The sequence below is a fragment of the Mixophyes fleayi genome, chromosome 3, assembly GCF_038048845.1.
Source record: "Mixophyes fleayi isolate aMixFle1 chromosome 3, aMixFle1.hap1, whole genome shotgun sequence".
Classification (NCBI taxonomy): Eukaryota; Metazoa; Chordata; class Amphibia; order Anura; family Limnodynastidae; genus Mixophyes; species Mixophyes fleayi.
Genome location: NC_134404.1, coordinates 326132902 through 326160755, shown reverse-complemented (window position 1 = coordinate 326160755; position 27854 = coordinate 326132902). Strand labels below are relative to the sequence as shown.

At 42.5% G+C, this 27854-nt stretch overlaps 1 protein-coding gene across 5 annotated transcripts in view; it reads right to left on the bottom strand.

Moving 5' to 3' along the window:
• Positions 1-27854, bottom strand: part of UBR2 (ubiquitin protein ligase E3 component n-recognin 2) — a 71951-nt gene that overhangs the window by 19403 nt on the left and 24694 nt on the right. The window contains exons 8-30 of one of the 5 annotated variants that reach the window (XM_075204185.1): positions 27716-27836; positions 26019-26126; positions 24902-24990; positions 22467-22565; positions 16778-16941; positions 16524-16623; positions 15357-15485; positions 14681-14864; positions 9849-9910; positions 8555-8665; positions 7821-7886; positions 6856-6978; positions 6621-6684; positions 5478-5602; positions 4804-4856; positions 4617-4719; positions 3356-3404; positions 3077-3231; positions 2803-2905; positions 1922-2031; positions 1494-1574; positions 528-709; positions 32-234 (exon numbers count right to left, since the gene is read on the bottom strand). In XM_075204185.1, the coding sequence (XP_075060286.1) occupies positions 32-234; positions 528-709; positions 1494-1574; positions 1922-2031; positions 2803-2905; positions 3077-3231; positions 3356-3404; positions 4617-4719; positions 4804-4856; positions 5478-5602; positions 6621-6684; positions 6856-6978; positions 7821-7886; positions 8555-8665; positions 9849-9910; positions 14681-14864; positions 15357-15485; positions 16524-16623; positions 16778-16941; positions 22467-22565; positions 24902-24990; positions 26019-26126; positions 27716-27836 (2584 nt within the window). Of the gene's footprint in view, positions 1-31; positions 235-527; positions 710-1493; positions 1575-1921; positions 2032-2802; positions 2906-3076; positions 3232-3355; positions 3405-4616; positions 4720-4803; positions 4857-5477; positions 5603-6620; positions 6685-6855; positions 6979-7820; positions 7887-8554; positions 8666-9848; positions 9911-14680; positions 14865-15356; positions 15486-16523; positions 16624-16777; positions 16942-22285; positions 22397-22466; positions 22566-24901; positions 24991-26018; positions 26127-27715; positions 27837-27854 lie in introns of those variants that run through there. The other 4 variants (XM_075204187.1, XM_075204186.1, XM_075204188.1 and 1 more) reach the window with 4 other exon arrangements.

Here is a 27854-nt window from a genome sequence, read left to right as displayed (position 1 = left end):
ATAACTTCCATGTGAGCGGACAACTCCTTACCTGGGTCTTGGATGATCTTTGCTCTGTTTTTCGAGAACACAGTTGACCTTTGGATGAAGGCAGCGAGTACCATAGCTTTGTTGTCTACATTATATGCCTGCTCCTCCTGGCACAGAATACAGGTCACGAGTTGACTTTGCTCAGTGAACCGGGTTTGGTGAGGACCAAGTGCAATAAGCTTGGAGTCCAACATTGCAGGACTGCTGCGTAGAGAGCAAATACAATGGAATGATGTTTACACTTTTAAACAAAGGGCACATTTACATGTATTCTAGTTTTAACACACTGCCTATATATTAAGCTGCGGTTCCCTAACCCAATCATCAATTATACATAAAACTATGGACATAGAATAACACTACCAATACCGGTGCTTGTGTAATTATAAATCCGTAATATCGCATTGCTTTTATGTGAATATTGGTGTAATAGCAGTTTGGGTTATACCCACAGATCATGAACACCCATCAGACGCATTATAGGACACAGATCTCACCTGTGATCATGTGACGTGGAGGCCGACGCGCTAAGTTCATCTATGGACTGCTGGAAAAGTTCCTTGTTTTCATCAATGAAATGTCGCTGCATTTCAGACATCTGAGCCATAATCTTCTCCTTCCGGAGCCGGGCAATCTCAGCCTTCCGCTTCCGCTCTGCTTTGTCTTTATCGCGAATGCTCTACAAGACACAAAAGCATACTGACTAATCTGTTCACTGCCAAGACCTAAGAGTTGAATACTTGCAGCACTGGCACCAGGTAGTCAAGCATGTAAAGTCTTATGTCATGGCCATCTGCAGCAGAAATCTTTTACATCTCTTCAAGTATCTAGGAAGCCTATATTTTATTTGCACTTTTTTTATATAGCACATCTGCATTTTTATTTTTTTTACCAGGGTCCTCCTGCATCGTCTCCCAGTAATATGAGAATTAAAACCAGCTACCCTCCCCTACAACCTACTCCCATCGATCTACAGGAAGTGAATGCATTTGTTTGTTCATTAAAATGAATACATAGGAATGGGTTCACAGTAATGAGGCTTGAACAGACATATGTCAAAATTTTGAAAACTGGCCTAGCCACCTAACGTGCAAAAAAAACTGACTGACATCTGGCAGCAAAATGGTTAAAACATACCTAATGTCTACACAGCATAATTCTGTAATATGAGCCAAGAATCATAAGAATGCAGCAAAGAACAAGAGACTGAACCGAGATAGTGAATGTGAGCCTCAATGTCAGTAGTTCCTAGAGAATTGATAGACTGCATAATTAGAAATATTGGTTCAGCAGACATGATAGCTGCCTCCACTGTGTAGAGTCCACAGTTACACTTCAATAACTATAATAAATGCCACATAAATGATCATTCCTTTCTTACATGCGCAGATTACTATACAGCAATATACTCACAACTTATGCATGCAGTTAGATAAAATATCAATTTATTTCGCAGCTCATACCTCCTCCAAGACACTCCCTTCTGTCTCTACCATGTGGGTGGCAGATGAACTCTCTCTGATCTTCATGATAGCACCGAACATCTGGAACATAATACATGACACATCAGCAGTCACTATCTACATGAACCATCAACGGTGAAAATATGATCCATCCTGTCAGTAGGCCTTCATTACTTTACAGATTACTAAAGATTACGTGATGAAAGAAAATAAGCAGGATGATAACTTTGTGGTTCCCATACTTGACAGACGACATATAAGATGTTTTGTTAGGGGAATAAACCAATGTTACACTAAAACTGGAATCATTAATGAATAGAGTTCAGTTTCTTGGTTACCAACCCATTCTTGTGACACAACCAATCAGGACATACTTAAATGTATCCTGATACACTTGTTGGGAATCAATGGCAGCTATTGGACAATACCTTCAATATCCAGCGAATCATATCCTTGTGAACTTCCAGGTGAGCAGCATTCTGCAATGTCTCTAACAAAGCCAGGATACTGGGGGATGTGTTCGAAGCTTCACCTGGCCCTGATAGAAAGAAAAATTACAATTTAAATAAACAATATTTCAGAACAGATTTATGTAAAATTATAGTTTTTAAGAAATGCTTTTTTTTTATAATGTTAAAAAATATTTGTAAAAAGTCACAAACTAAAACAAAACAAGTCTCCAATGTTATTGTGTGAAGGATGCAAACATCATAACATGTATTACTTTCATATATATATATATATATATATATATATATATATATATATATATATATATATATATGTGTGTTACTATTTAATTAGCTGAATAACCAAGCCTCGGATGTAAGCTCAAAAACAGCTGGAGTGGAAGGGATATAGTTCCTGTGCCTCCTGGTGGCAGGACAAAACAGCTGGAGTGGAAGGGATATAGGCCCTGCGCATCCTGGTGGCAGGGATATAGATCCTGTGCCTCCTGGTGGCAGGACAAAACAGCTGTAGTGGAGAGATATAGGCCCTGTTCCTCCTGGTGGCAGGACAAAACAGCTGGAGTGGTAGTGATATAGGTCCTGTGCCTCCTGGTGGTAGGGATATAGGCCCTGTGCCTCCTGGTGGTAGGGATATAGGCCCTGTGCCTCCTGGTGGTAGGGATATAGGCCCTGTGCCTTCTGGTGGCAGGACAAAACAGCTGGAGTGGAAGGGATATATTCCTTTCCAGGAGTCACAGGGCCCAAGTTCTGCATAAAATCTCAGAGGCCGTCATCCAGATAGCACAGGAAGATCACCATCTACAGACACCAGGGCTGAGGGTGTACATCCCATCACTTACTGGACATCTTCTGTGAAAAGGTAAAGGTGAGAATGTCGTCCTCGCTAGCGCTCTGCAAGTGCTGATTCTCTTCTTGTAGCGCCATTCCAATCAGGTGCAAGATCTTCAGAATCACATGGAAATAAAAAGACGCAATGTTTGTATGTACTATTAATTGTGAACACTTAACCTCATCCCAGCACATTGTTTTTCAAATAAAACATTTCTATAATTACAATGATAGATTACAGACCAGAATACAAATGAACCTAGTATTAACACTGCGTTTACCTACCCTTTGTAGCATGGCCTCAGACCAGGAGTATCCATTGGGTTCCACTGCCCACTGAAGAATTGTGCCCATAATGCAGAGCATAACATCAGACTGGAGAATGTTAATCAGGCTGGCAAACAGAGGGCAGAAAGGTGGCAGGACAGGAGGTGGCAGAGCTGGGAGAGAATAGAATATATAGATATAAACACACAGTGAGACAGCTGATGATCACACACATTAATAAACATATGTTAAACACAAGCTGTAAAAAGACAACAGGAAAAGTAGAATTCTGGGTACCTGTATCTTCCTCATTGAGACGCTTCAGTTTACGTTGGGCCTCTTCAGCCTGAAAGATGTGATAGAAACCACAGTCAGTTAACGTATAACTACAAGAAGTCTTTGGAAACGGCATGATGATATTGTGCATTAGGTTTCTTTTGTTTGACAAGATGGTGAAATTGGTGTATAGATATAGATATTGCTTTTTGTTCTGCGCTGAATGAATTATTTGATAGATTTATGATTAAATAAGGTATGATATATGGCATGAAAATACTTTCCAAATTTTTGATCAAGGTCATTGTAGCCGGGTCCTCCAGACCCCACATGTGCAGCTGGACAGGTTTGTCTTAAACACTGCCAGCGGTATATATATTTAATACAGACAGCACAGTATTTGTGCTGCTGCAACCTGATTCCTGACATGATGCAGCAAAGAAGGGATTCTAATAAATCCTTATGGTGTGCTGCCCCACAGAGGCCTCAGGGAGTAATGCACCACAGCCAAGCTCAAAGAACTCTCTCTGCGGCAGCAGTATGGCTTCTGCTCTGAGTCCTAGGCTTCTAGATTCATATTTGACAGAGGGGACACGTCCTGGAAATAGTCTGGACGGGAGCTATATGCAACAGTTCTTTTAAACGTGACTGATGAGCAATAACCATTCCTACAGGTTAAGCTCTATTCGTGCAAGACGCATATACCTCCAGCATTCCCGAGATCAACAGGTAAGAACTAACACATCCATCTCCTGTGCTGAACTCAGAACCAGAGTCAACACATTACATTGCCTGTGTTGAACCCAGCAGTCCTGATCCAAAGTAAGGAGACAGAAGAATCCAGCCAGAACAACCAGCAAAGTAACTACACACCACCCGGAAGCATGTGGTTCCAGGTTCCGGTGGAGGAGCCTGATGGTGGCAGTGACCGGGGGCACCACGTTGGTGCGCTGTTGACACAATCATTGAGTGCCTGGTGGCCAAGGAGCACCAATAGCAGTGGTCAGTAATGGCAGGTTACGGATGTTAGAGAAACCAAATGATAATCTGTAAATCCAACGAGAGGGTGGCAAAATAAACCCAACCTGTCATAAAATGATATATTGTACTTCTATACCAAGGCCAGGCCAATATTGTCATACACTTAAAAATTAACTTTAAGTGTGTTTCAAATCCTTTAAAGAAAGCTCAATAAACAATAAAAGAATGAAGCAGAACAGAGAGAAATGAATTATAAAAAGACAAAAGTAAAAACACACATATGCAAATACATTCAACTTACCTTAGATTGCTCTGCCCTTGAGTAATGGTAATAGAAGAGGTTGAAATCCTTGGCACACTCGTGCTTTAGTTCATATAGTCCTCTCCCGGTTAAACCTGGCTTTCTTAACACAAGACAAATAAGACGTAAGTTAAGATACCGCAAGGCCCTGGCTGTCTTTAAATTAGACAATGTCCTCACAACTTACTTAAATGAGGCAATGGTCTCAATCACTTGCTCCATCCCCGTTTCTTTATTCTCCTGTCAAAGTTGAGAGAGAGAATGTTGTAAAACTATACATACATAGATCACATATCATGATAGTGGTCAAATGACAGCGTCACACACAGAGCTAACAAAGCAACAGACACAGAGCTAACAAAGCAACAAAGCAACGGATGACCTATTGTATACCTTTTCTGATTTATGCACTCTTAAATCTTAAATACCGCACTATTATGGCCTATTGGCATATTCCTCATGTACCTGAGGTTCCACTAGTCTGCACTAGAGAAGACTTTCCATCCTGGACTGAGGATCTGCCAGACATACATCACATACAGGACCAGGGAAGACCATCAACACTTAGCAATCCCATAAGGCTAACATCAAGCTCCTAATCCGGTGCGTGCTTTGGCTGCAGTTTTATTTATCGATTTCACCGTTGGACAATCCGATTTCTATCTTTCTACACACTTTTTATGTTTTTATACAAGGTTTATGTTCTGGATGTTCCTGTTACTGCTAAAATGATTAACTATCTACTTGTGGTGCTGCTTTTATAAAGTACAAGAAGTATATCCCCATCTATTAGTTCCCAATCTTCAGCGTTATACACATCTTATACCATACATACTTGTATGTAAATATTGCCACACTCACATCTTCCGGCAGTGCCTTTACCAGCTCACTGTGGGCCATAGGCCGTATGCTCAGCTGATGGATGATTTCACGTTTTATCTCATCGGTAGCTGTAACCTGTCCTACTCCGGGGCAAAATCGTTCACCTGTTGTAAAGAGAACACCGAGAGAATGAATCAGGTAATGTGGAATCTGAGGAAATAAATGTTGCCAAACAAAGCCCTCTGCATCTAGGTTTATATCAGGAGACCATAAAAATGAAGTGGGGGAGGTCATGTCATCTATGTAAATCTGTCTTTGAGCTCTGCCCCTACAAGCTGTACTTTTAAAATTTGCCACCTACACTGTCAACAAAGACTCTGTTTCAGCTACAGGTTAACATTCCCACGATCTACCTTGTAATTATGAAATTGGCATAACATTACAATTGCTCAAGGGCTGTGGAGGTGTCACACAGTTAGGAAATGGTATCATTACACAGGTACTGAGAGCGTGGGATGTTGTCATAGCCATTTTACTGGATAACCAATAAGATTACTACATAAGTTAGATAAATTGTGCACATGCACAATGCAGGATACCAAAGCATAGGAAGGAATTTCAATCAACGATACAGAGAATCACAATTTACGGTGACTGATCTGTCTGAATTCCATGACCCATTTCTATATTATTCTTACATTCCCGAAAGTGCATCAAGTAATCATTTCCCAATTCACCCACTCCCAGTGCCATCTTCAGCCATCTAGAACACACGGAATGACTGATGGGATTATGATCCACCTATAGGGGCAGAACACTTAAATAAAGGTTTAAATCTCCTCCTGCCCTTACCTAACCCACCCTCTTCCAAACATAGAAGCTGCAGCATTTTCTTATGTAAGTGGCCTCGGCACAGGAGGTTGGGGGGGCTTTTAGGAGTTCCAATGCAGAGTATCTGCAGAAGCAGTAGAGGTGCATGAGAAAAGTAAAATTTTAGTTACATTTGGTGCAGATTTACGCTCCTAATCAGCAGAGAGGTGGGAATGAACTAAGAATAGCAGTTGCAAGTATTCGAATTTATTTAGCCAAAACCTTGTATAAAAAGATATTTTTTTAAAGTAAAATTACTACTTATTCAATACTAAAAATATAATTTGATATAATAAATTGGCAACATCTTACCAACAATCATAATGATCAGATGTAACATTTCCTCAATAAGGGTGTTATTCTGCTGCACAACATCCTGGAGGGAGATCAAGGAGAGAACACATATGAGAGAGACTGATACTATACTTTGACAGTAAACAGATATATATCATGTCATAAGTAGATACAACAGCAACAAAAGGCAAAGTAAAGGAGGAGGAAAGGGTGAAGTGAGGTCATATTTCTAAGAATGAAAATAAAGTTATACCTTGCTTGTACTGTCTTTTCTAAACCTCTTCCCATAATCCGGTGTACTAAATATCTGGTAAAGTTCAAAACGGCTAAGTACAATCATCAGAAAATGGTTGGGATCCATCATCGACGCTCCAGCCTAGGAAAAAATAAAAGTCTAAATTGCACATGCGCTCCTGGGCTAGGTATAGTTAAGCAAGGAATATTTACACCAGTGGTTCCCAAACTGTGTGCCGTGGCTCCCTGGGGTGCCGCGGCGATCTCACAGGGGTGTCATGGCCAGGGCCGGTGGTAAGCAAGGCGGGGGACTACTTGGTAATCATTATGGCTTAGGGGGGCCTTGACAAAATTATAGAGATCCAAAGGGTGCCTCGAACTGGAAAGTTTGGAATCCACTGGGTTACACTGTCTTTAACCCCAACTGTTTTACTGACAATACCGACTAAAGGAATGACTAGGGGTACTGAAAATGTGCTCAGTGTTACCAAAAGACTCAATCAAAATCTTCACAGCACATTCCTTCCTGTGTCTACAAGATGTGTCACAATTGATAACCTGGGAATGGCATCCAATAGAGTGCTCCCTCACATGTAAAGCAGTAATGGACTACCACACGTCAGTGGCTGTAAGTGACGCTGGTATTTTATTAGATACTAACTTGCCTTCGAGTAAAACGATGGAAGAGCGGAGGTCCAGGCATCTGGACCATGAGAGACATTTGACTCATGTTCCATACACTATATCCAGCTTGTTTATGTTCCTTCAATTCATTGAAAATTGATTGACCTTCAAATATATACCAAAATACTAATGCTGTAAGGCATACGGATATACTGAGCATACACCCAATAAATGTCTGGGGTCTGGTGGCCATAGGGTTCTATGAGGCAGAAGCTCGATCCTAGCCTCTGAAATCTATATAAGCTTGAACAGCACTGATGTCTGTGGTTATGGTTTATTTAGGAAATATGGATAGGTTACCTGTAACATTACAATGTCTTTGTCAAACATCTCTCTTCTGCATTTTACATTATGATAGTAGTAGATCTGTGAAACAATAAATATGATTATCTGGTTACTAAGGTAAACCACTGACAATGAAAACACAATGCTCAAGATTCTCAAAGCGACAAAGCGAAGATCTTTTCATTTACAGTTTCTCAATCCTGCCCCCCAGGGACCGCTAATCATTAACATTTACAGCACAACATTGCTCTAACACATACAAGTTAATATAGAGCACTAATAATCCCAATTGTCTTCCAACACATATATACTGAAATCATGCACTCTGCCATCTGACAAGACAAAAATATCAAATCGCAAATCACAACATGTCAGTAAATGCTTATTAGGTAAGATTAATGTTACAAAATAAATGACATACGAAGACATGAAACAGTAAACCGATATGAGTTTACAATCAAGATCATTTCGGATAGCGAGAATGCAGGAAGCAAGATACTAAAGCTTCGGCTCTATCACAGAGTAATGTAAGATAGAGAAACTCCATGCTCATAATTATATTTCCAAAATTGACAACTGTCAACAAAAGGGATGGGACAAGGAGCGCACTGGACAGATTTAGTAGGCAAGAACTAATTCAGCTCAGTATTACACCGGTTTTGATATAATGTATAGTAATATTCAGTAGTTACTATTTAAATGGTCCATAGTTCATTGAATTACAGTCAGCAGAGAAGAGTACCACCTACCTGATTAACTAATGAGAATCCATTCCTTCTCCACATCCCAGCATGCACCTGAGCGCACAGAACCAAACAGCGCAGTGGGTGCTCGATCAGCATTGGTGGACTCAATTCGCTCTGTGTAAGAGAACAGCACATTGCAGTCCAACAAACAATATATTACAAAGCACATCCATAACGAATAAAATATAAAGCAGGCCAGATGCAGTACTTGGCTTTTGGACAGGACACTATGCATATTTCTATTTGAACTATTTTCCCCCTAAGAACGCTGTCACACTGGCAATTCTCTCAGCCATTAAATCACAGCGACTTTCCAGGTGAATACTGTTCTATACAAATGAATGGATTCATATATCTGGCTGTCACACTAGCAATCTTGTAGCTTAGGCTACCAGGAAAAAGCTGTAGCAAAGTGAGAAATACTGACAGCTGAAAATAAACTATAAACCAATGTAAACTACAGGGCATGTAACATTCCTCAAATCACTCATTCTATAAGCTTTGTCCAAGCTGAGATTTTTAAGCGGTGAGAAACTCACTAGTTTTTAAGCTCCAGCTAACTCCAGCTATAAAAACACAGAATATTCCCAGTGTGACACCTTTTATACCCCCCTACATATAAAATTATTCTGAAAGCATATTTTACACACATTTGGGACTGTGCTGCCCATGCCCATGCCCAGCATTTTACCTTGTTTTTACCCTTTTCTGATATTTTCTAATGTATAATTCCAGTACATTTAACATATTATACAGGTGTGCACCCCCCTTTATGGATAATTAGGTCTGGTATGTGATATTGTGTTACAGAGGGGGCACATTGCATTTACTTCATGTTTTAAAACTTTTAATTGGAAATACGAACCCAATAGGTCATTTCCCAAACTAGCGTTATTAATGGGTGTCAACAGAAAGAATCAAATCAAGCTCATACAAGATAAACTCTAACAGCTTAAATGCCAAATCTACCTATCAAAGTTCAGGCTGATGACAAAATATTAAATAGAAAAGTGAAACTATTCTTTAACCTAACACTAATACAAGTATAGGCAGGAGCCTATACCAAAGTGAACTATCTCCTAAGGCACTTCAAATAACCGAGGTATCCACAGGAGAGGAGGGGGAAGGGTGGGGGTGGGGGGAGGAGTGAAGATCAAAGAAGTTGATAAGTGCCTAAACTCCTAGTCCCACTACTATAACCCAATGGTTGTAGTTTAGGCAGACAGTCTACATATGTTGTCCAGAAGAAACACAGTAAATCATCCGAAATAAAAGAAAAGCAGATTTTCAGACTCACAAAAGGCAGCAGCTCAGGACACTTGTATGCCACCTCGCTTTTACTGAGCAGAGCGTGCAGTCCTAAGGGGCAAACAAGAAAACCAGGGGTAAGAAACATAACAAAACAGTGCTCAATATAAAGGGCTTCCCCGATCAGGAACATAAACATTAAACACCAAAATTAAATCAAAATATTATGCACTGTCTCATTTTTAACAGCGCCACAAGAGCTGTGAAGCAGTTATCGGGCTTGTGGTTAGAGAATGGTAACCGCTAGTAACAGCTCACATTAAAGGTACATGCAGCAGACTTGGAATCCCCTGGTCTGTCTATATATGGGCAGCACTGGCAGAATGTCCCAAGCTCTAAGTGTCCCATAAGCAAACTGTGTGGGCTCACAGTGGATAACCAAGAAGCATGCGCTCATTTCTTTATATTAGTTATCAGTGTGGTGGGGATGTGGTCCCGTAAAACAAGAAGTGGTGAGACTAACAATCTCACTCATTAGCATGGGGGGTGCTCAGAAAATTGTGTTCCCAACTCTCATTACAATATATAGAGAACTAAGGGTAGCGACCAGTCACATCTCATTTGGTCATCTAAAATTATTGAAAATGCAAAACAAGTGGCTCAAAAGGGTATTAAGAGGACACTAAATTGTCTAATACACTACACTGCTTAATTTCATATTATTACAAGTGTATTTTTAGGTGGACATCCACTTTAAAAATTTACTAAAATCATGTGACCGGAATGCAAGTAAGAACTCTGCGGATTGGTGGGTTATGTTTTATCCATAGGAGGCAGGGCACTGAAAAAGAACAGAGTCTTTCTCAATTTACAACTAAGCCAATCAAGACAAGTAAAGGAGAAGAGTAAATCAGGGAACACAGATTCCTGGGTGGTTTTGTCTGTGTCCCTCTACAGCCTCAGAGAAAGGGATTTAATGGCAAAAATACAAAAATCTGTTCAGCACTACAGGCACACAGATTGAGGGATATCCACCAACTGTGACGCTTCAAGACAGAAGGGGATTCCCACAATGTCAATCTTTTTGGGGAAAAAGGTCAAAGGGCTTCAGTACGAAAGCACTTGTCTGTTCTCCAACAACTTATTAAAGAGCTGGTCTGGTTAAAAAACAAAAAACAATGGGATCACTTTCTAAAACAAATGCAGAGAAGACTTTGGTCTTTAAATTTGAAAGCACCACTCTGATGAGACAGTGGAAATAATCAGTTGTAGATAACAGACAGACTGCCAAATTGTCTTAGATACCATAATCTTCTGTAGTTTTGCTCTTCACTTGAGGAAGGGTCTACAAACAACTCATCTGAAACATTCCCAGGAGCACCACAGAGGATGAGCCTCACTTTCCACCCGTTAGAGAAGCTACAAGGCAAGAGTAGGAATCAGTCCTAGTTGGCTGACACCACTGTGCGCCCCTGACAAGACTGGACTAATGAATGCTGGCTGTGCAAGCTGCTGTGGCATGTAAGCTATTGAAAAACTGGAACCATTGTGGAGGCAGGCTGTAGTACAGGCACTGGACCCAAGAAACATGGTAGCCAAACAGGAGATGCTATTACTGCAGGTCTGTGCCATGTGTGCAGGATCTGATTAGCCCTGCACACTCCAAGCATCTTACACCAGGGAGCACCCTTGAATACTACATGCCCATCCTCTGTATCACAGCCACTGACCCAGGTAGTCAACCTCTTGTGTGCTATAATCAGGCTTCTGGATGTCCCTTGATTAGGAACACACAGTCAGGAATAATAAATCCCTCCAGGCCTCCAAGAGTCCACCAGACAGCTGAGTGTTAGAGAACATGTACAACAAACAAGAGTACAAGCAGAACAAGGGGAGGGAGCACAGTGTCCCCCAATGGATTCAGAGACATTGATTTTACAGTGAGTAAAAAAATACCATGGGGACAATGCAACAATGGCGACATTCCAAAGCTGCCCCTAAGGGAGTGATCACTCTGAAACAGTCGCACACAAGACCTTGCATCCTTGGACGCAAAACCCCGCAATCTGTAAAATTGTGAAGACCACGTAGCAGCCCGGAACAAACTGTTCCAAAGCACCATGACAGACCGTTCAAAAGGGACCGACTGCCCTGGTTGAATGAGCCTTTATTTAAACCGGCATCGGCCTAGACACCCCAATATAGGCCAATCAAATAGTGGATGTAATTCACCTGGCAATTGGTTACTTAGATGCGGCCAACTACGCTTGTACCCGTCATACAGTATGAAAAGATCATCAGTCTTAAGCTGGGTACACACTACATGAAATGCTAACGATTAGCGATTTATTAACGACAGGCAAAAAAAAATAAAAATGAAGAAGTCCTGATCAGCAGCCGATTCATGTGTACACACTACACACGATTTACCTTCAGATCTGTGCTCTACATCTGGAAGAGACTTGCACACTGATTTACAGCCTGTCACTGTCAGCCTGGAAGATGTTATGGCGAGGAACTGAAGCATGCAAATGGCCTGCAGTGTCAGCTCTGCTCTTAAAGATCACTCTTCGTTTATTTAGCTAACCTAGTGAAGCGTACATCAATGACTTGTGCTGCAGCAGAATGAATGAATGAATGAATGAATGAATGAAACGGCTGGCATTTCTCACTATCTGTAGCGCTGACCGTGTGCTTGCTCGCTGTCTCCGTTCTCCTTCACTCAGGATGCAAATAGCGCAGATTTACACTGAACTGTCAGCAGCAGCTCAGCGTCTCTATGTTCTCACTGAACTCTTGTGCTGCCTTTGGATGCAGTCCGTAACATTTTACCCAGCAGAAGCATCCCTACATTCCCCAAAGGAAGCCGAGGAGGAAACAAAAATCATGCAGGATCATCTGTTTATTTCCAATTTCACCAGGTGCTAAACAACAAAAATCAAAACAGTACAACCAACCAGATGAAGCGATGATAGGCACTTTGGGACAACTTTGGATCATCGTGTAAGTATGCACACTCTCAGATATCTGGCCAATCAGTCGTATATCGTCTGATTGGCCCGATAATCTGCTGAAAACAGTGTAGTGTGTACCCAGCTTTACAGACCGAAATTGTACGGTTCACATAACATTTGAGAGCGATAATCACATCCAAAACTTGCAGGGAGTCATCGGAATTTGAAGAACTGGGACAAAATGCCAGAACAACAATCTCCTGGTTCAAAACAGGAGACCACCTTCAGAACAAAGGTTTTAAATGAACTACTGCCTGTCGGAGTAAAAAAGCAGAGTAGGCGGGGCTGCAGCACAGCGTCCCCAACTCGGACAAGAAAATGGGCAGTAGAAGTACTACCTTCAAGGTGACATAGCAGAGGTCTATCGAGTCTAGGGGCTCAAATAGAACCTTGGTAAACACCCTGAGCACTAAGTGGAGACAATAAGTTTCTAAGGGATGTACAAAAGGAAGCTGAACATGAAGGACTCCCTACAAGAAAGTCTGCACATCCTACATGAAGGCTCACTTATGCTGAAAGATGATGGAGAGGAGCCGAAACTTGTAAGCCAGATGCCTTAAAGAATGGCACAGAAGTGAACCTTGAGAAAGAAGATACGGAGAAAGGGGTAACCAAAAACATGGGCCCACGGACATCACCAGGATGTCAGAGGAAAATGTTCCGTGTGTCCAGTCCGGAGCCACTAGGATGGCTGCCACCCACTCTCTTTAATTTCTTTAACACCCAAGGAGGCAAGGAATAGAGGGATCATCATGGTGTCCGTGTGATCTCTGGACCTTGAGCAGAATCGATGAACCTTGCCGTTCAGACGAGACGCAATGAGATCTACCTCTGTTTGACCCCAGTGCTGCACAAACTGTATAAAGATTTCTAGGTGGAGGGACATTTCTTCCAGATGGATACTGCTTCGGCTGAGGTAATCGGGATCCCAGTTCTCGACCATGGAAATAAATGTGTTCGATATTATCGGAACATAGACCTGTCCTCCGCAGAACATGGTGACTATTTGTTGTGTGCAAACAAATACACTGAAAGCTTTTATACGAACGCAGAAGAAAAAAAAAACCAAAAGAGACAGTATATTCACATTTAATTTTCATGCACATAACCCAAAGGAAAAAGTTAGGTTATAGTCCCTTTAATGCTCATTTTTGCATGTGACAACTAACATGTCCAAAACAATGACATCAGAAAACAATGAACTGCAAAATAGCCTCCCTTTCTTCATCCATTAAATGGGGCATACAATTACAACCTAATATTCAGTACTATTTTATAAAGACCAGCTAATAAAATGTTTTAAACCAGTCTATAGGGGGAATTCAATTGGCCACGTTACTGTGCACTACTACCGTTAATACGGTAATCTTTAACGCTGGCTTCTGCTCGCAGCTCAGGGAGCCGCAAGCAGAAATCAAGGTTAAAATGACCATATTAACAGTAATAGGTTTAACGCTGCGCTATTTAGGGGTGAATTGAATTCCCCACCCCCTAAGAGTTTAAAGCATTGCTTTTAAATAGAAACTTAATAGATCATCAGGCTGAATTTTAAAAAAAAAAACCTGTCTCTAACATTTATATAATAATTCTGTGATGACACCAATTACCTAACGAAAAACGAACAGATTCAAGTGCACACTTACATGCCTTTTTGGGTCCTCCTGGCTATTCACCGAGATACCCAGCAGCCAGGATGGGCACTGAATATTTATATAATCCTGACCAACCTGCTCTTTACAACTGCCATGCTGTTAAATATGCATTTATGTTTAAATTGATTTTCAATAAAAGCAAGGAACAAATAAGAACACTTACACAGAAGAATAAAACCGTACGATGGTCAAATCAACAAACTTTAAATTCTTACCCGCAAGAAGACGAGAGACTGGTAGATGGATGCTAACTTTTTCCTGTGACACGCAGTAACGTATTGTCTCCACGGAATGCCCAGCTATGCTGAGCGTAATGGGCTGTTCTCCATCCGTAAAACCACTGTGACAGTGTGTCAACACCGCAAGGCACTTCTTGTATGCTTCAATCAGTACATGCTCCTGTAAACCACAAAGTCACCAATATACCAACTATTTTTACGTTTTAATACAATATTGTTAGTCATTCATTATTATAAGCAAACATCAGTCGTCAAATAGCGTAAATCGGATCACTAATAATACTTCAGACAATGATCATTATAGTTTCAAATAGATAAAAGTTATGGCAGGGGCTGGTGCCTACGTTCTGAGTACATGCATGCTGGCACATAGGTTGGGTAATGCAATAAGCAGCTTTGGTGTTTCATTAACAATATATATTCCCCAGATAGGGGACATACAAAAAAACTGGTGCTGGAATCCACAGCAATCAAACTCTGTTTTTAGCAAACAGTTTAGAAACAAAGTAAACTTCTTATTGGCTGTTATGGGTTCCATCAGTTGTACTGTAATGCATCCATTATTCCCTAGTAAGCAAATTAAAAATCCAATATGCAATGTGTGTTATTCCTCCAATTGTGGGCTAGTACATTTATGGAGGCCGGTACTTACATCAGTAGAACACCAGTCCTGCATCATGGATATGATGTGTGTGAGCTTCATCTGTAGGGTGAAAGCCGCCTCCCACTCTGGTTCCATCTCGATATGCTGGCCTACCTGCCGGGTTATGGGATCCATTCCCTGCAGGAACACAGATGAGGCAGTTCCATATGACTGATCCCAAAAGACAACACTCAACTTTAAAGTTGCATACATCAAAAATATAGATCTATTTCTTTGATTAAAGTATGTACATAACGGACCTAGCACAATAATCAGAGGTTGATATCCAGGCTGCTGTGGCTGGCTAAGGGCAGTCAAGAGATGTAGCAAAGACAGTTATGCTGACTGCATAGGAACTGCTGTTATAACATAATTACACTATTGGTTCCATATCTGCATAGCAGCCACGATTTTCGTTATCCCTTCTGGAAAAGGCTGATGTTGAATGGCCACCATTCTGCTTTCCAGCTGGCAACACTGACTGGGGTGGGATGACTGCCAATGCAATGTGGGGGAACCCTTCTCCCCTAGGCTGTCATGGGTCCAGTTGATCCACAGCTTACAGAGGTGGGGATAAGAAGTGGATGGAACATCATTATGCCACGTTACAGGGTACAGCTTGTCTCTTCATCAACAGCTATTTATATAGTGCCACTAATTCCACAGCGTCGTACAGAGAACTCACTCACCCCAGTCTCTGCCCCATTGGAACTTACAGTCTAAACTCCCTAACACACACACAGATTAGGGTCAATCTAATACCAGCCAATCAATCTACTATTATGTTTTTGGAGTGTGGGAGGAAACCGGAGCACCCGGTGGAAACCCACAAGGAGAGAACATACAAAGTCCACACAGATAAGGCCAAGGTCGGGAATCAAACTCATGACCCCAGTGCTGTGAGGCAGAAGTGCTAACCACTAAGCCACCCTGTGGCTATTAAAGTGTGATATTAAAGATAAATAAATAAAATATAAATAAGGACAAAATCCCTGTGATCACATAGCATTGGGAAAAGAACTGTAAAGGGAGAAAGGACAAAGGGGAGTTTAAAGGGATGAGGAGGAATCTAGGAGTGAAACATAACCTACCTGTTGTGTCCCTCTTCTCCAAGAGATCACATACATATATACTGAACACATATACTTTATATAAGGCCCCTGTCACAACACATACCTGCATGCACTTCAGTAACTCTAGGAAGACATAGAACCCTTCCAGAAACTTAGAGCGTAGAGCAGGAGACCACTCTGGTGGCTTACTGATGAGCAGATATCTAGAGAAAGAACAAGACACCATCACAGATACTGTCTACGTGAGATGGAATACATCTTAAAATACGTAAACTAATCTATATAGAACTAACCAATGCTAGCACAGAATAATAATTAATAAAGCGTATATATGCTGGAAGTTATTGAGGTACTCACTTCAGGTCCAAAATTAAGCTTTGGACCCTCCTAAACTTGAAAGCTTGGAGCGCTGTGTATCTTTCAAACTGAAATCTGCCCTGGATATCCCGATGTCTCAAATGATCCATAAACGTCTGTATAATTGTAGTCATCAGATTCTCTTCCATGATCAACATCCGAGCCTAGGCAGGGACAAAAAGTTTTATCATTAATGAATAATGTAACAAACGAGGTGGAAACATTGATGGTGTGTAAAAAAAAAACAGTTAGAATCTACTGCAAAACTTGAGTAGAAAAACATGATAGAATTCATTCCAAAATATTACAGAAGGTGCTGTGTACTAGTATCATACAGGTCAGATGGGAGAGAAATGAACTTAATTATAATCCAGTTCACACAAGTATTTAAAAGGAATTAAAAATAATTTTCTCATATAAAATCTATACATTTATTTGAAGTCCCAACCTACTGTTGGTTGCTATAACAGTCCAGTATCTATAAATAGTTTTACTAGTTACCATGAAAAACCACTGACTCGCAGAAAGCCCCTAAGTAACCTGGACAAGCGAAAAGAAGTAGGATACCCCTTTTCTCTGCAGCCGATACCAGCCAATATATGCCTTGCAGACTCTATGATAGATCTCTACTGAACCCGGTTTACGAGCCCGAAGCATGGCTTGCACCACAAGTTCGTAAAAACCCTTAGCTCGCAGGATCATGGCTTCAGCAGCCACTCCGTTAAAGCAGGACGTTGTAAACCTAGATGACAAAAGGGTCCTTGAGTTAATAGGTCTGGGCGTAGCGGCAAATGCCACGACCGACCTCCTGCCATGGAGAGCACGTCGGTGTACCAGGCCCTCCATGGCCAATGCGGGGCTACTAGAAGAACTGGAACACCCTCGCTCTTTACCTTTTTAAAACACCCGTGGAAGCATGGCTACCAGTGGGAAAAGGTACACTAAGCGGTATCTCCAACGGCCAGACACTGCGTCTACTGCGACAGCCAAAAGATCTCTTGTGCGGGAACAGAAGAGGGGGACCTTGTGGTTCAACCAAGATGCCATCATGTCAACATCCGGCTGACCCCACCTTTCCTCCAACTGACGAAACATCTCCGGATAGAGTGACCATTCGCCCAGATGCAGAGTCTGCCTGCTTAGGAAATCAGCTTCCCAATTTTCTATTTCAGGAATAAAGACGGCCATGAGCGTCGGAACCTGAGCTTCAGCACACTGAAAAAGCTTGTGCGTCTTTCGCATGGCCAAGGTCTCTTGGTGCCTCCCTGGTGATTGAGGTATGCCACCAACATAGGATCTCTTGCACGGGAGCAGAAGAGGAGAACCTTGTGGTTCATCTGAGATGCCACCATGTCGACATTCGGGTGACCCCACCATTCCACCAACTGACGAAACACCTTAGGATGAAGGGACAATTTCTGCATGGCCAAGGGACTTTTGGTACCGCTCTGATGATTGAGGTATGCCACTGACGTGGCATTGTCTGACTGAATCTTCACTGCCTTTACCTGCAGCAAGTGTTGCACGCTCATAAGAGCATGAAACACTGCTCGCAGTTCCAAGACATTGATTGGAAGCTTGGATTCTTTTGGAGTCCAAAGCCACAGAAAACAAGTGTGAAGACAGACGGCATCCACTGTGATCAAGGTCCAATCCCAAATTGAGAATGGGCCTCCAATGCAGAGATTTTGTTTGTTCAACCACCAAAGAAGTGACCGACGTGCTTGCGGAGACAGGCGGAATACCTGGCCCACCATATTCATATGGGATTTGTTCCACTGCGACAGAAGTTCCAACTGGAATTGCCATGCATGAAACTGAGCAAACTGGACCACCTCGAAAGTCGATACCATCTTGCCCAGAACTCTCATGCTGAAATACACAGAGGGCTGCTTTGCCTCCAACAGAGATTTCACCATGACCGCCATGATCTTGGTGAAAATACGCGGGCCATTGCCAGACCAAAGGGAAGAGCCTGAAATTGGAAGTGCTCTGATCTAACCGCAAACCTCAAAAGGGACTGATGACCTTTCCAGATAGGCATCTTTGATGTCTAGAGCCACCATGAATTCTCCTTGTCCCATGCCGTGAATGACCGAGCGCAAAGACTCCATCTTGAACCTGGACACTCTGACCTGAGTGTTCAATGATTTTAGATTTAGAATGGGTCTGAATGAGCCGCCTGGTTTTGGAAAAAGGTTGGAATAAAAACCCAAACCTTCTTGATAATCTGGCACCGGAATAATCACTCCGAAAGAGAGGAGGGATTGGATCGCTTGTCGTAAAGCCAAACACTTTCGTGGACAAGTGGGAAGGCCTGTGGCAAAGAACTGAAGCCCGAGCATATCGATCTTGTATCCCCGGTCATCGGTGGTAGACTGAAACCACCAATCCCTGAACAAGAGTAGACGGGTTCCCACCACCGGCGACAGCGGAGGAGCAAAATGCCTGTCATGCGGACTGCTTGTCTGCAGGCTTCCCTGCTGGATGTCGAGCAGGCCAAGCCTGACGCCCATGCTGCAAACCACCCCCCGGGGGAGGATGACTGGCCTCTGGAAGATTGGCCCAAGGAATATTGACCTCACAACCTGCCTGAGGACCAAAAGGAACGGAACCTGGACATTCTTTGTTTGGGAGCATTAACAGGAAGAAAAGTTCTCTTTCCTCCTGTTGCTTGACTGATAATAGAGTCAAGCTGATGGCCAAATAAAACACAAGGGCCTTTTTAGACTCAACATCAGCCTCCCAGGACATAAGCCAGAGAGTCCGACGACCCGAAAACCACAGAAGCAGAGATACGTGCCCCAATCAGTCCCGCGTCCATAGCCGCCTCTCCTAAATAATCTGTTGCCCTCTGAAATTGCTACACTAATGGAAGCAGTTCGAGGATGGCCTGCCTACCAACAAACCTTCAGACAGCTGTTCTGACCAGCGTTCTACAGCCTTGTTCACCCAGGGCGACGCGAAGGCCGGCCTCAGAGAGGCACCTAATGCCACGAAAATGGACTTAAGGACGGCCTCAACCATACGGCCTGTACCATCCTTAAGAGTGGCTGCGTTAGGAAGAGGAATAGTAGTTACCTTGGCCAACCTTGCAACAGAAGCATCCACGCGTGGAGGTGCCTCCCATTTAGCAAGAACCTCAGGAGGAAAAGGGTAACACGACTGCAGTCGCCGAGATACTTGGAATTTCCTATCTGGGGAAGCCCAAGGCTCAGCGAACAAATCTTCCAATTGGGAACAAGCGGCGAAAGAGAAAGATTTCTTTTTCCGGCACACAAAAAGAGAAGCCTCTGCAGCGCCAGGAACCTCCTCCTCAGGAAAATCAAGTACCTGACGCACAGCTTGTATTAATTCCTCCACACTCTGACGATCAGAATGAGCCTCCTCCACCACAGAAGGAGCCTCCATGTCAAAATCCACCGCTAATTCGCCCTCCTACTGGGAAGAACAGTCAGAATCTGACTCATTTCCATGTAGGGGTGCCACCACCCGCTGGCGTTTACGTGAGGAAGACGGTGTAGCAGATTGCAACATCCGCTCTAAAGAGAAAGAGACTGAAACCAAACCTTGTACTGAGGATGTAAGTCCCCGTACTCAAGCTGGTTCTACAGACTCCTCTGGTGCAGAAGCAGCCAAACCCTGACTTAGCAAACTAGTACCCATCTCATTCACCACAGTGCAAGCAGGATTAGAAGAAGGAGCGGCCACAGACTGAGACTGCACCAACTGGGCAAGTTCAGCCACAGTATTGGAAAGAGAACGAGCCCAGGCAGGTTCCGCCGAATCTGAACCAGCAGCTGCTGTTTCACACGGTGTGCTATCTGAATACTGACCGGCTGCGCACAGAGCCTGAGCGCCTGACTGTCCAGACGGTAACTTAACATTACAGGCAGCACAGGTGAAACTCAACATTGAAGTAACACCTACATGGACACCTGCATGCATTTTCCCCTAGCTGACATGTTAACAGATGGAACAAAAACACACAGATAACAGTGTAATAAACAGTGAACAAAACACAATATAGACAACAAGCAGGACAGAAAAGGGGAGAAGCTGGAGCTGTAAAATAGCTGCCTATTCTAGTGTCTGCAAACAAAGGAGTGAGAGACCACCAAGGAGGAGGTGCAATAGAGGAACACACCTCTCCCCCAGGGCCCAGGACTGGATTGGCAAGCATCCAACAGGACAACCCCCTCAACCAATCCAGTGCCTAGCAGGGCTCACAATCTTAGTGACCCTAGCCTGACCCAGTCCCCTAAGCTAAAAATAGATTTATTTTTTTCCCCCAATGACTGCCTCTATTAAGAGGCAGCCTACACTTAGGGGACATACTGCGATTTACTGCGGCGACTGTGCCCGGCCCCTAGGATGGTATCTGAACGTTGGGAGAGGAGATCTGGCAGCAGAGGCACCTCCACGGTACCGCTGATCTTCCCCTCCAGACAGCGCACAGCCGTCCATGCTGTGCGCTGCATACTGCAATCCAGCGCTTTACCTGTCACTCTCCCGGCTAACTGCAGGCTCGGCAGAGTAAACTTGAGGGGGGAGCGACAGTCCTGCCAGCCTGAGGGGGGACAGACAGTCCACTTAACCTCGGACCCTCCACAACAGCAGCCAAGGAGTACAGGCGAGTGGTGACTGACAGCCTCCTACCTGGCTCAGTGAGCCGCCGGCTGTCAGGAACAGGAGACAAATGTCTCTGAATAGCATTTAAACACAAAAATAAACAGAATTGGGCTGCTACTCAGCCCGTTCCCCGGCACTTAAACTAAACTGAGGCTAGCAGGAAGTGTGGTATAGAGGGGGAGGAGCTAGGGCTTAGTTAAACTGACGTTTAAAGTGCCAATTCGACCCTATCCCTACCCTATACCCCAATGTCCTCCAAAGGAGGATAGAGAAATTGTTGACTCCACTGTAAGTAGCAGACGGATGCATCTAAAATGCAACCCCCTTCCTAAAAAGCTAAGATATTTGAAACAAAGTCGGTGTCACGTGGTAAGGTTAGAGCTACAGTCTCGCTTTTCACTCTTTAGCAAATACAGGCAACCTGATGCACTTCAGAGCCCACACTGGTGGGCCTCTAACCTTCAAAAGAGGCCGGCACATTACTTTTAATCTTCGTAATAAGTTAAAACAATACACTTGATCAAAGACAGAGACACCTATCTGTAATAACATATCTGTAAGCATTTTACGCAAGTGTTAACAGCTATAACAAACATATCTGACAATAAAGAAGGAAGGAAGCGTGGGCCACCGGTAAAGGCATGGAGGGCCGATGAAGCCCTAGGGCCTGCTGTTGTCCATCACTGGTCTATAGAAAGGCAAAGTAACATGGGTGAAAAATAGACAACTAGAAAATAGTGGAATGAATGAATGAAACAAACGCACAACAAAAACAGATGGCAAAATTTTACATTTGTTTTCTTGCTGGGGGAGTCTGTCAGTCTTGTTAATACTTACAAGATTAAGGAAGGTGTGTGCCTGGCTGAGAACAGTAACTCAGATACTTACAAGTGAAGGCACTGTGAATATCTGTACCGAAAGGTCGGTGATTGAGAATTCCCTGTCGTGGTCATCTTTGACATAATCACTCTGCAATCGCTCATAGTTCTAGTGAGAGGAAGGTAAGAAAGACAAGGGGTGGCATCTATCAGTTCAAAAACAATGGGCATTTACTCACCAGAGTGGGTACAGTGAAGAGTTGGACAGACAGAGCAGCCACCGACACGGCACGCTCGTGATCATCCTCCATAAAATCTCTCTGCAACTGCTGGTAATTCTAAACAACAAGGGGGAAGTTCACCTCTAATCCGCACTGGCCTTGCATGTCTACTCTTAAAATCTCTAAAGATAAAGGGATAAATTGGGAATGGAGCTCCTCAATGCAGAAATGTCTCTCTTTCTACTCTATCACATGCCTTGTTACCCACGGTAGAATATGGCCTTATGGCACAGCAAATAACAAAATACAGTTGTGTCAGGATGGGCTTACTTTGCCGCCATGTTGTGGGAGTCCACCAGGTCACAACAGTGAACTAAAGGAAGACCACTGAAGCTCATAACTATACAGCTAATCAAGTCCATGGGGCTCAAAACTTCACTTTTAACGCATGATCCTCTGGCTTTTACCTAATACCAGAAGTATTTCATGTATGGTAAACATTATGGGGCGTATTCAATTGTCAGCGTTAACGCTGCAAAACGAGCGCTCGAAAAATATTACCGTTTATACGGTAATTACTCGCTCAATTTCAGCGCGCAGCTCCCTGAGCAGCGAGCTGAAATCGAGCGAGTAAATTACCGTATGAACGGTAATTACGCGCAATATTACCATATAAACGGTAATATTTTTTGAGCGCTCGTTTTGCAGCGTTAACGCTGACAATTGAATACGCCCCTATGTTTCTTGAAAAAGGCATTTGTTACTCATGAATGATACTGAATGAATACAACACACAAGCATGGCGCTAGGGAGAAAACATGGGTACAGACCGTAGCTTTGAATGAGCTTACAAAATAAAGACTTGAAAATAACTTATGTCAACAACAAAGCCTGTTATTTGGAAGTATTCTGTGTTTTAACTACGATAAGGCAATCCTGTGTCAGTATGTTATCAGTATGGGGGGAATTACACTATTCTTAAGTAGGAGTACGGGAAGATTATATCTGTGCGACCGCTAAAGTGTTATTAGTGACACTAAGGAGCATATTCAATTAGCCACAATGTTTGGATGAATATCGTGGCTGCTCATTTTCTATGGTAATACAGTACCACAACATTGCAAATCTCCCTTCGAAACCCTATGGGGGGGGGGGGGGATCCGCAATGTTGCGGTAACACAGAGATCCTTCATGCCTGTTCCGGAGGCGCTCCGTGCTTAATTGAATATGCCTTAAAAATCAATACACCTTCAAACCCCATGTAACAAGAATCAGTTGATTTCATTTTAAAGTATCAGTTTAGGTTGGGAAGGAAGTGTTTAAAAGTGCAAAGTAGACCCCAAAAAGCAGCGATTTATCCATCTCTAAACATTGGTTAGATACACTCACTAGCAGACAAGATCTAATTAGTACTGTTTGGTGAAGTTTTCTGCGTATGCCCAGCCTCCACCGTTGCATCACATGGCCAAAATTAGTTAGATACATTCTGCTAGAGAGTATATAATCCACAGTCAGAAATAGGATAATAAATAGGTTTGCACAAAAGTTCATTTTGGCTTTATTTTGCATATTTAACCCCTCTCCCCATCCTCCTACCAAAAAGGCTACAACAGTTGACTTCACCTTTAAACGTTATTAAAATTAACTAAAATTTGTTGTATAGTAGCTGACTGGGAGCTGCCATGGTGAATTCTCTCTTAAAGAGAGTGGTACGCAGCAAAAAATATTGAAAAAACAATTCAATCAGATAAGTTTACACTCTCAGCCCTAATCAGTAACTTAAATAGGGAATATTGCAGCACTCAGTCAGCAAATAATCAATGTACTGAGTAAAAGGCTATATTTTTGGATTTTGTTTTACTTTCATGGACTATATTGTTCAATGTTATCTGTAGACAACCATGCAAGGTGCAGTTTATAATAGCAAACTAATTATGTACTGGTAACGATATACTGTTTAAGGCAAATTAAAAGTGTATAACTTCTTAATGATAAATGTCTAAAATAGAAAGAAAATAAAACAGCCATGTCTCCAGTATACTACACCTGTGTATACAGCCATAGTATTACTAGCGGTCGTTGTAACTAACTCCAATTATACTATTCCAGCTTAGAGTAATGGATGTTCTACATTGATAACAGCTGAAATTTACAGATCTTTTACATTATATTGCACCAGTCATCTACACACAGAGGATGCAGCTAATTTGAGGCAAGCACAAATATCCATAAGAATGCAGACTATAGATTCCCCTCAGAACCAGTGACATAACTGTAGTGCCTCAATATTTGGACATGCTAACGATTCATATGGAAACCGTGACATCACTGAAGTCAGACGTTAAGGAGGCATTAGGTGTGCAGTGAATTGATTGATAGGCTGCGTTCTCTGAGTGTAGGTGAATGGTACAATTTAAAGCTACGGGTTAAGCACACACCTATATAAAACTTACTTTTGCAAAACGGAAGGCAAAAAGTTTCTTATATTTTAAGTCCATCAGTAGACTGCTCATGAACAGCTGGTGGTAGCAGTTTCTTGCACCTAGAGAGGAATACACAATATTTCTCACTAAAAATATTTAAAATGATAGATACAAGACAAATAAGGTAATTGATAAGCCTAAGCAATTACTCTTGGTGTCTAACTGTTGGGAGCCATTTTTATTGCTGTCACTGGATGCAAATCTGTTTCAACAGATATCAATACATTCCAATCAAACAATGTAATATAACTTTGAACATATCACTCATCAGATATAGGTCTTCCTTTGTTATATTCATTCACCCTCACCTTTAAAGCTCTTAATCAATCCCCCCCCCCCCCTACATCTCCAATCTCATCTCTACCTACACTCCTACCCACCCCCTCCGCTCTGCCTGTAAAAGCCGCCTCACTACTTCACTGATCACCTCCTCTCACTCCCGTCTCCAGGACTTTGTCCGGGCTGCTCCCCTGCTGTGGAACGATCTTCCACGTTCCATCATGTTAGCATCTACTCTCAAAGGCTTCAAGCGTACCCTTAAGACTCATTTCTTTATTCAAGTCTATCAGTCCTCCTCCTAACTCCCTTGTCCTGGCTCTCTCTCCCAATTAGTACCACCATATTTGTGTCTCCCCCTTCCCTTTAGGATGTAAGCTCTCAGGAGCAGGGCCCTCTTTCCTTGTGTGCTCCTTCTACTGTTCCTTCACCCTCTGTACCTCTTGGCCTGCCTCCCTAGCCCTGTTTTCCGTTTTCTTTAGCTTCGGCCTACTTCTCGCTGATTTCTACCATCACTTTCACTATCTGTCCCAGAAATAATCTGATTTGCTTTACCCTTTCACCTGTGCTTGTATATATTTTTGTATCATGTTGTGTCTTGGATCTCTGTTTTCTGTATATGTAATGTACGGCGCTGCAGACCCTTTGTGGCGCCTTATAAGTCAAAGACAATAATAATAATAATAATAATAATAATAATAATAATAAAAAGAAGGGTAAAACACATAAATTGCTTTAGAAGGAAGTAGTATCTCAATATAAGAACACTAAGACAAAGATGCTGACCACAAAAACATAAAGAGACTCTTACCTTTCCACAGAATTGAATCACACAACATTAATTTGTCTACAAGAGAAGAGTTTTCCCCGACTGGACCTTCCTGTAAGCCGACTTGGCACAGAATTCGCCTTAGACCATCTGAAGAGATGCAGAATAAACCACGTAAGACTGAGCCAGGGATTCTCAGCTCACCAGCGGGTCATATTATGATGATATCCTTAATGGTGCATGGACAAATTCATCTATTTGTCTGTGTTATTCATTATCCCACAAGAAAAATTCCTTAAAACCTGGGTGATACATCATAGCCACCGTTTGGGAACCATGGACTAGTTGCTTCTCAGTTAAAGCTGTCAATCTTTTTTTTTTTTTCTTTTAAACAAAATATGACACCATTTATATACTCCTGGTTGAATTTTCTGCCGAAACTACTGTGTTTGCAAGAGTTAAATCTTACCCATCGTGTACTGTCAGGAGGAAGCCATTTTTTGGACGGAAAAAATATTCAGACAATCATTTCACTAGAAACTAGTGACGTTACTGCATTCTCATGAATATTTCATTCAGCGCACAAAGCGGCTGCCACCACAGCACACAGGTGCCTTTTTATAGATTTCCCATATTACAGCCACTAAAATAGGGAAAATATTTCAAAATTACAACCTAAATGTATGTTCCGCTTACATGTCTGACCCATAATGCTACAAACAATTCCCTTGGATTGTTCTATACACAGTCTATAATGATGCTTAACTTATTATTTTGAGAGGCTCTACTTCGTACATTACACGTCTCACTCGACAGGACACCAAATGTACTGATGAAGTATTTGTATATATAATATGGTCTCTCAATGTATTTTTAACTCAAAAGTTTCTAAAGTAAAAGGTATTCACAGATAAACACCCTCACATGGCAGGTACATACACCGTTTACAGTAATCAAGTATACAGCAAGGGGAGGGCAGACGTCAGCAGGTGTAACCCAAAAAGGGAGGTCAGTGGAGGGCAATAAGGGCCCTTCGTGTGGGCGGACCATAGAAAAGGACGCGAGTCCTAGCTGAACCTAGAACAGAGATGGCTAACCTGTGACACTCCAGGTGTTGTGAAACTACAACCCCCAGCATGCTTTGCCAGTAGATAGCTAGCTGATAGCTGGCAAAGCATCCTGGGGCTTGTAGTTTCCCAACACCTGGAGTGTCACAGGCTAGACATCACTGACCTAGAAGGTGAGGCCGCAGCCGTACGGGTGGTATAATAGTCAGACCACTTCATTAAGGAGGGAGGGGGGGGGACAACGACAATGAAGTAGAATACTTAAAACTGATGGTTTCCATCACATAGCTGATCAGTTAGTGTATTTTCTTGGTGAATTTCATCTGATCTTGAGAGTGCGGTCGAGGTTCTGGGGAAGCTTTTCAAGGTCTTACCTATTTCGCTTTCTAGGGCAGGTATTCTCCATTTCATTGGGTACAAGCACGTTGCACAAGTTAACATGATAAATACCTTTCTTGAATAATGATAATTTATATAAATGCAGCACACAGCAATTTATATGTGATCATATTTTGTGGGACTTTGTTTAAACACAATTCTTTGCTATTATCTTCATTCTGTGAGACGGTTGATATTCCCGGCTCACTTTAGTATTTGCTGCATTAGGTGGATAGGTGGGAGCCCTGAACATTGTAGACAGACTGGGACGATTGCATAACGCAGAACATGTACCTGAATAGCCAATAATCTGGCCCAGCCAGCTGAGGATTCGTAGCCCGAATGACTGGTGTGCCACAATGGCAGAATGCATGACTTGCACCTTAAGCGGCTTGGTCTGTCGACTGGTGTTTCTCTGCATAAAATACATTCG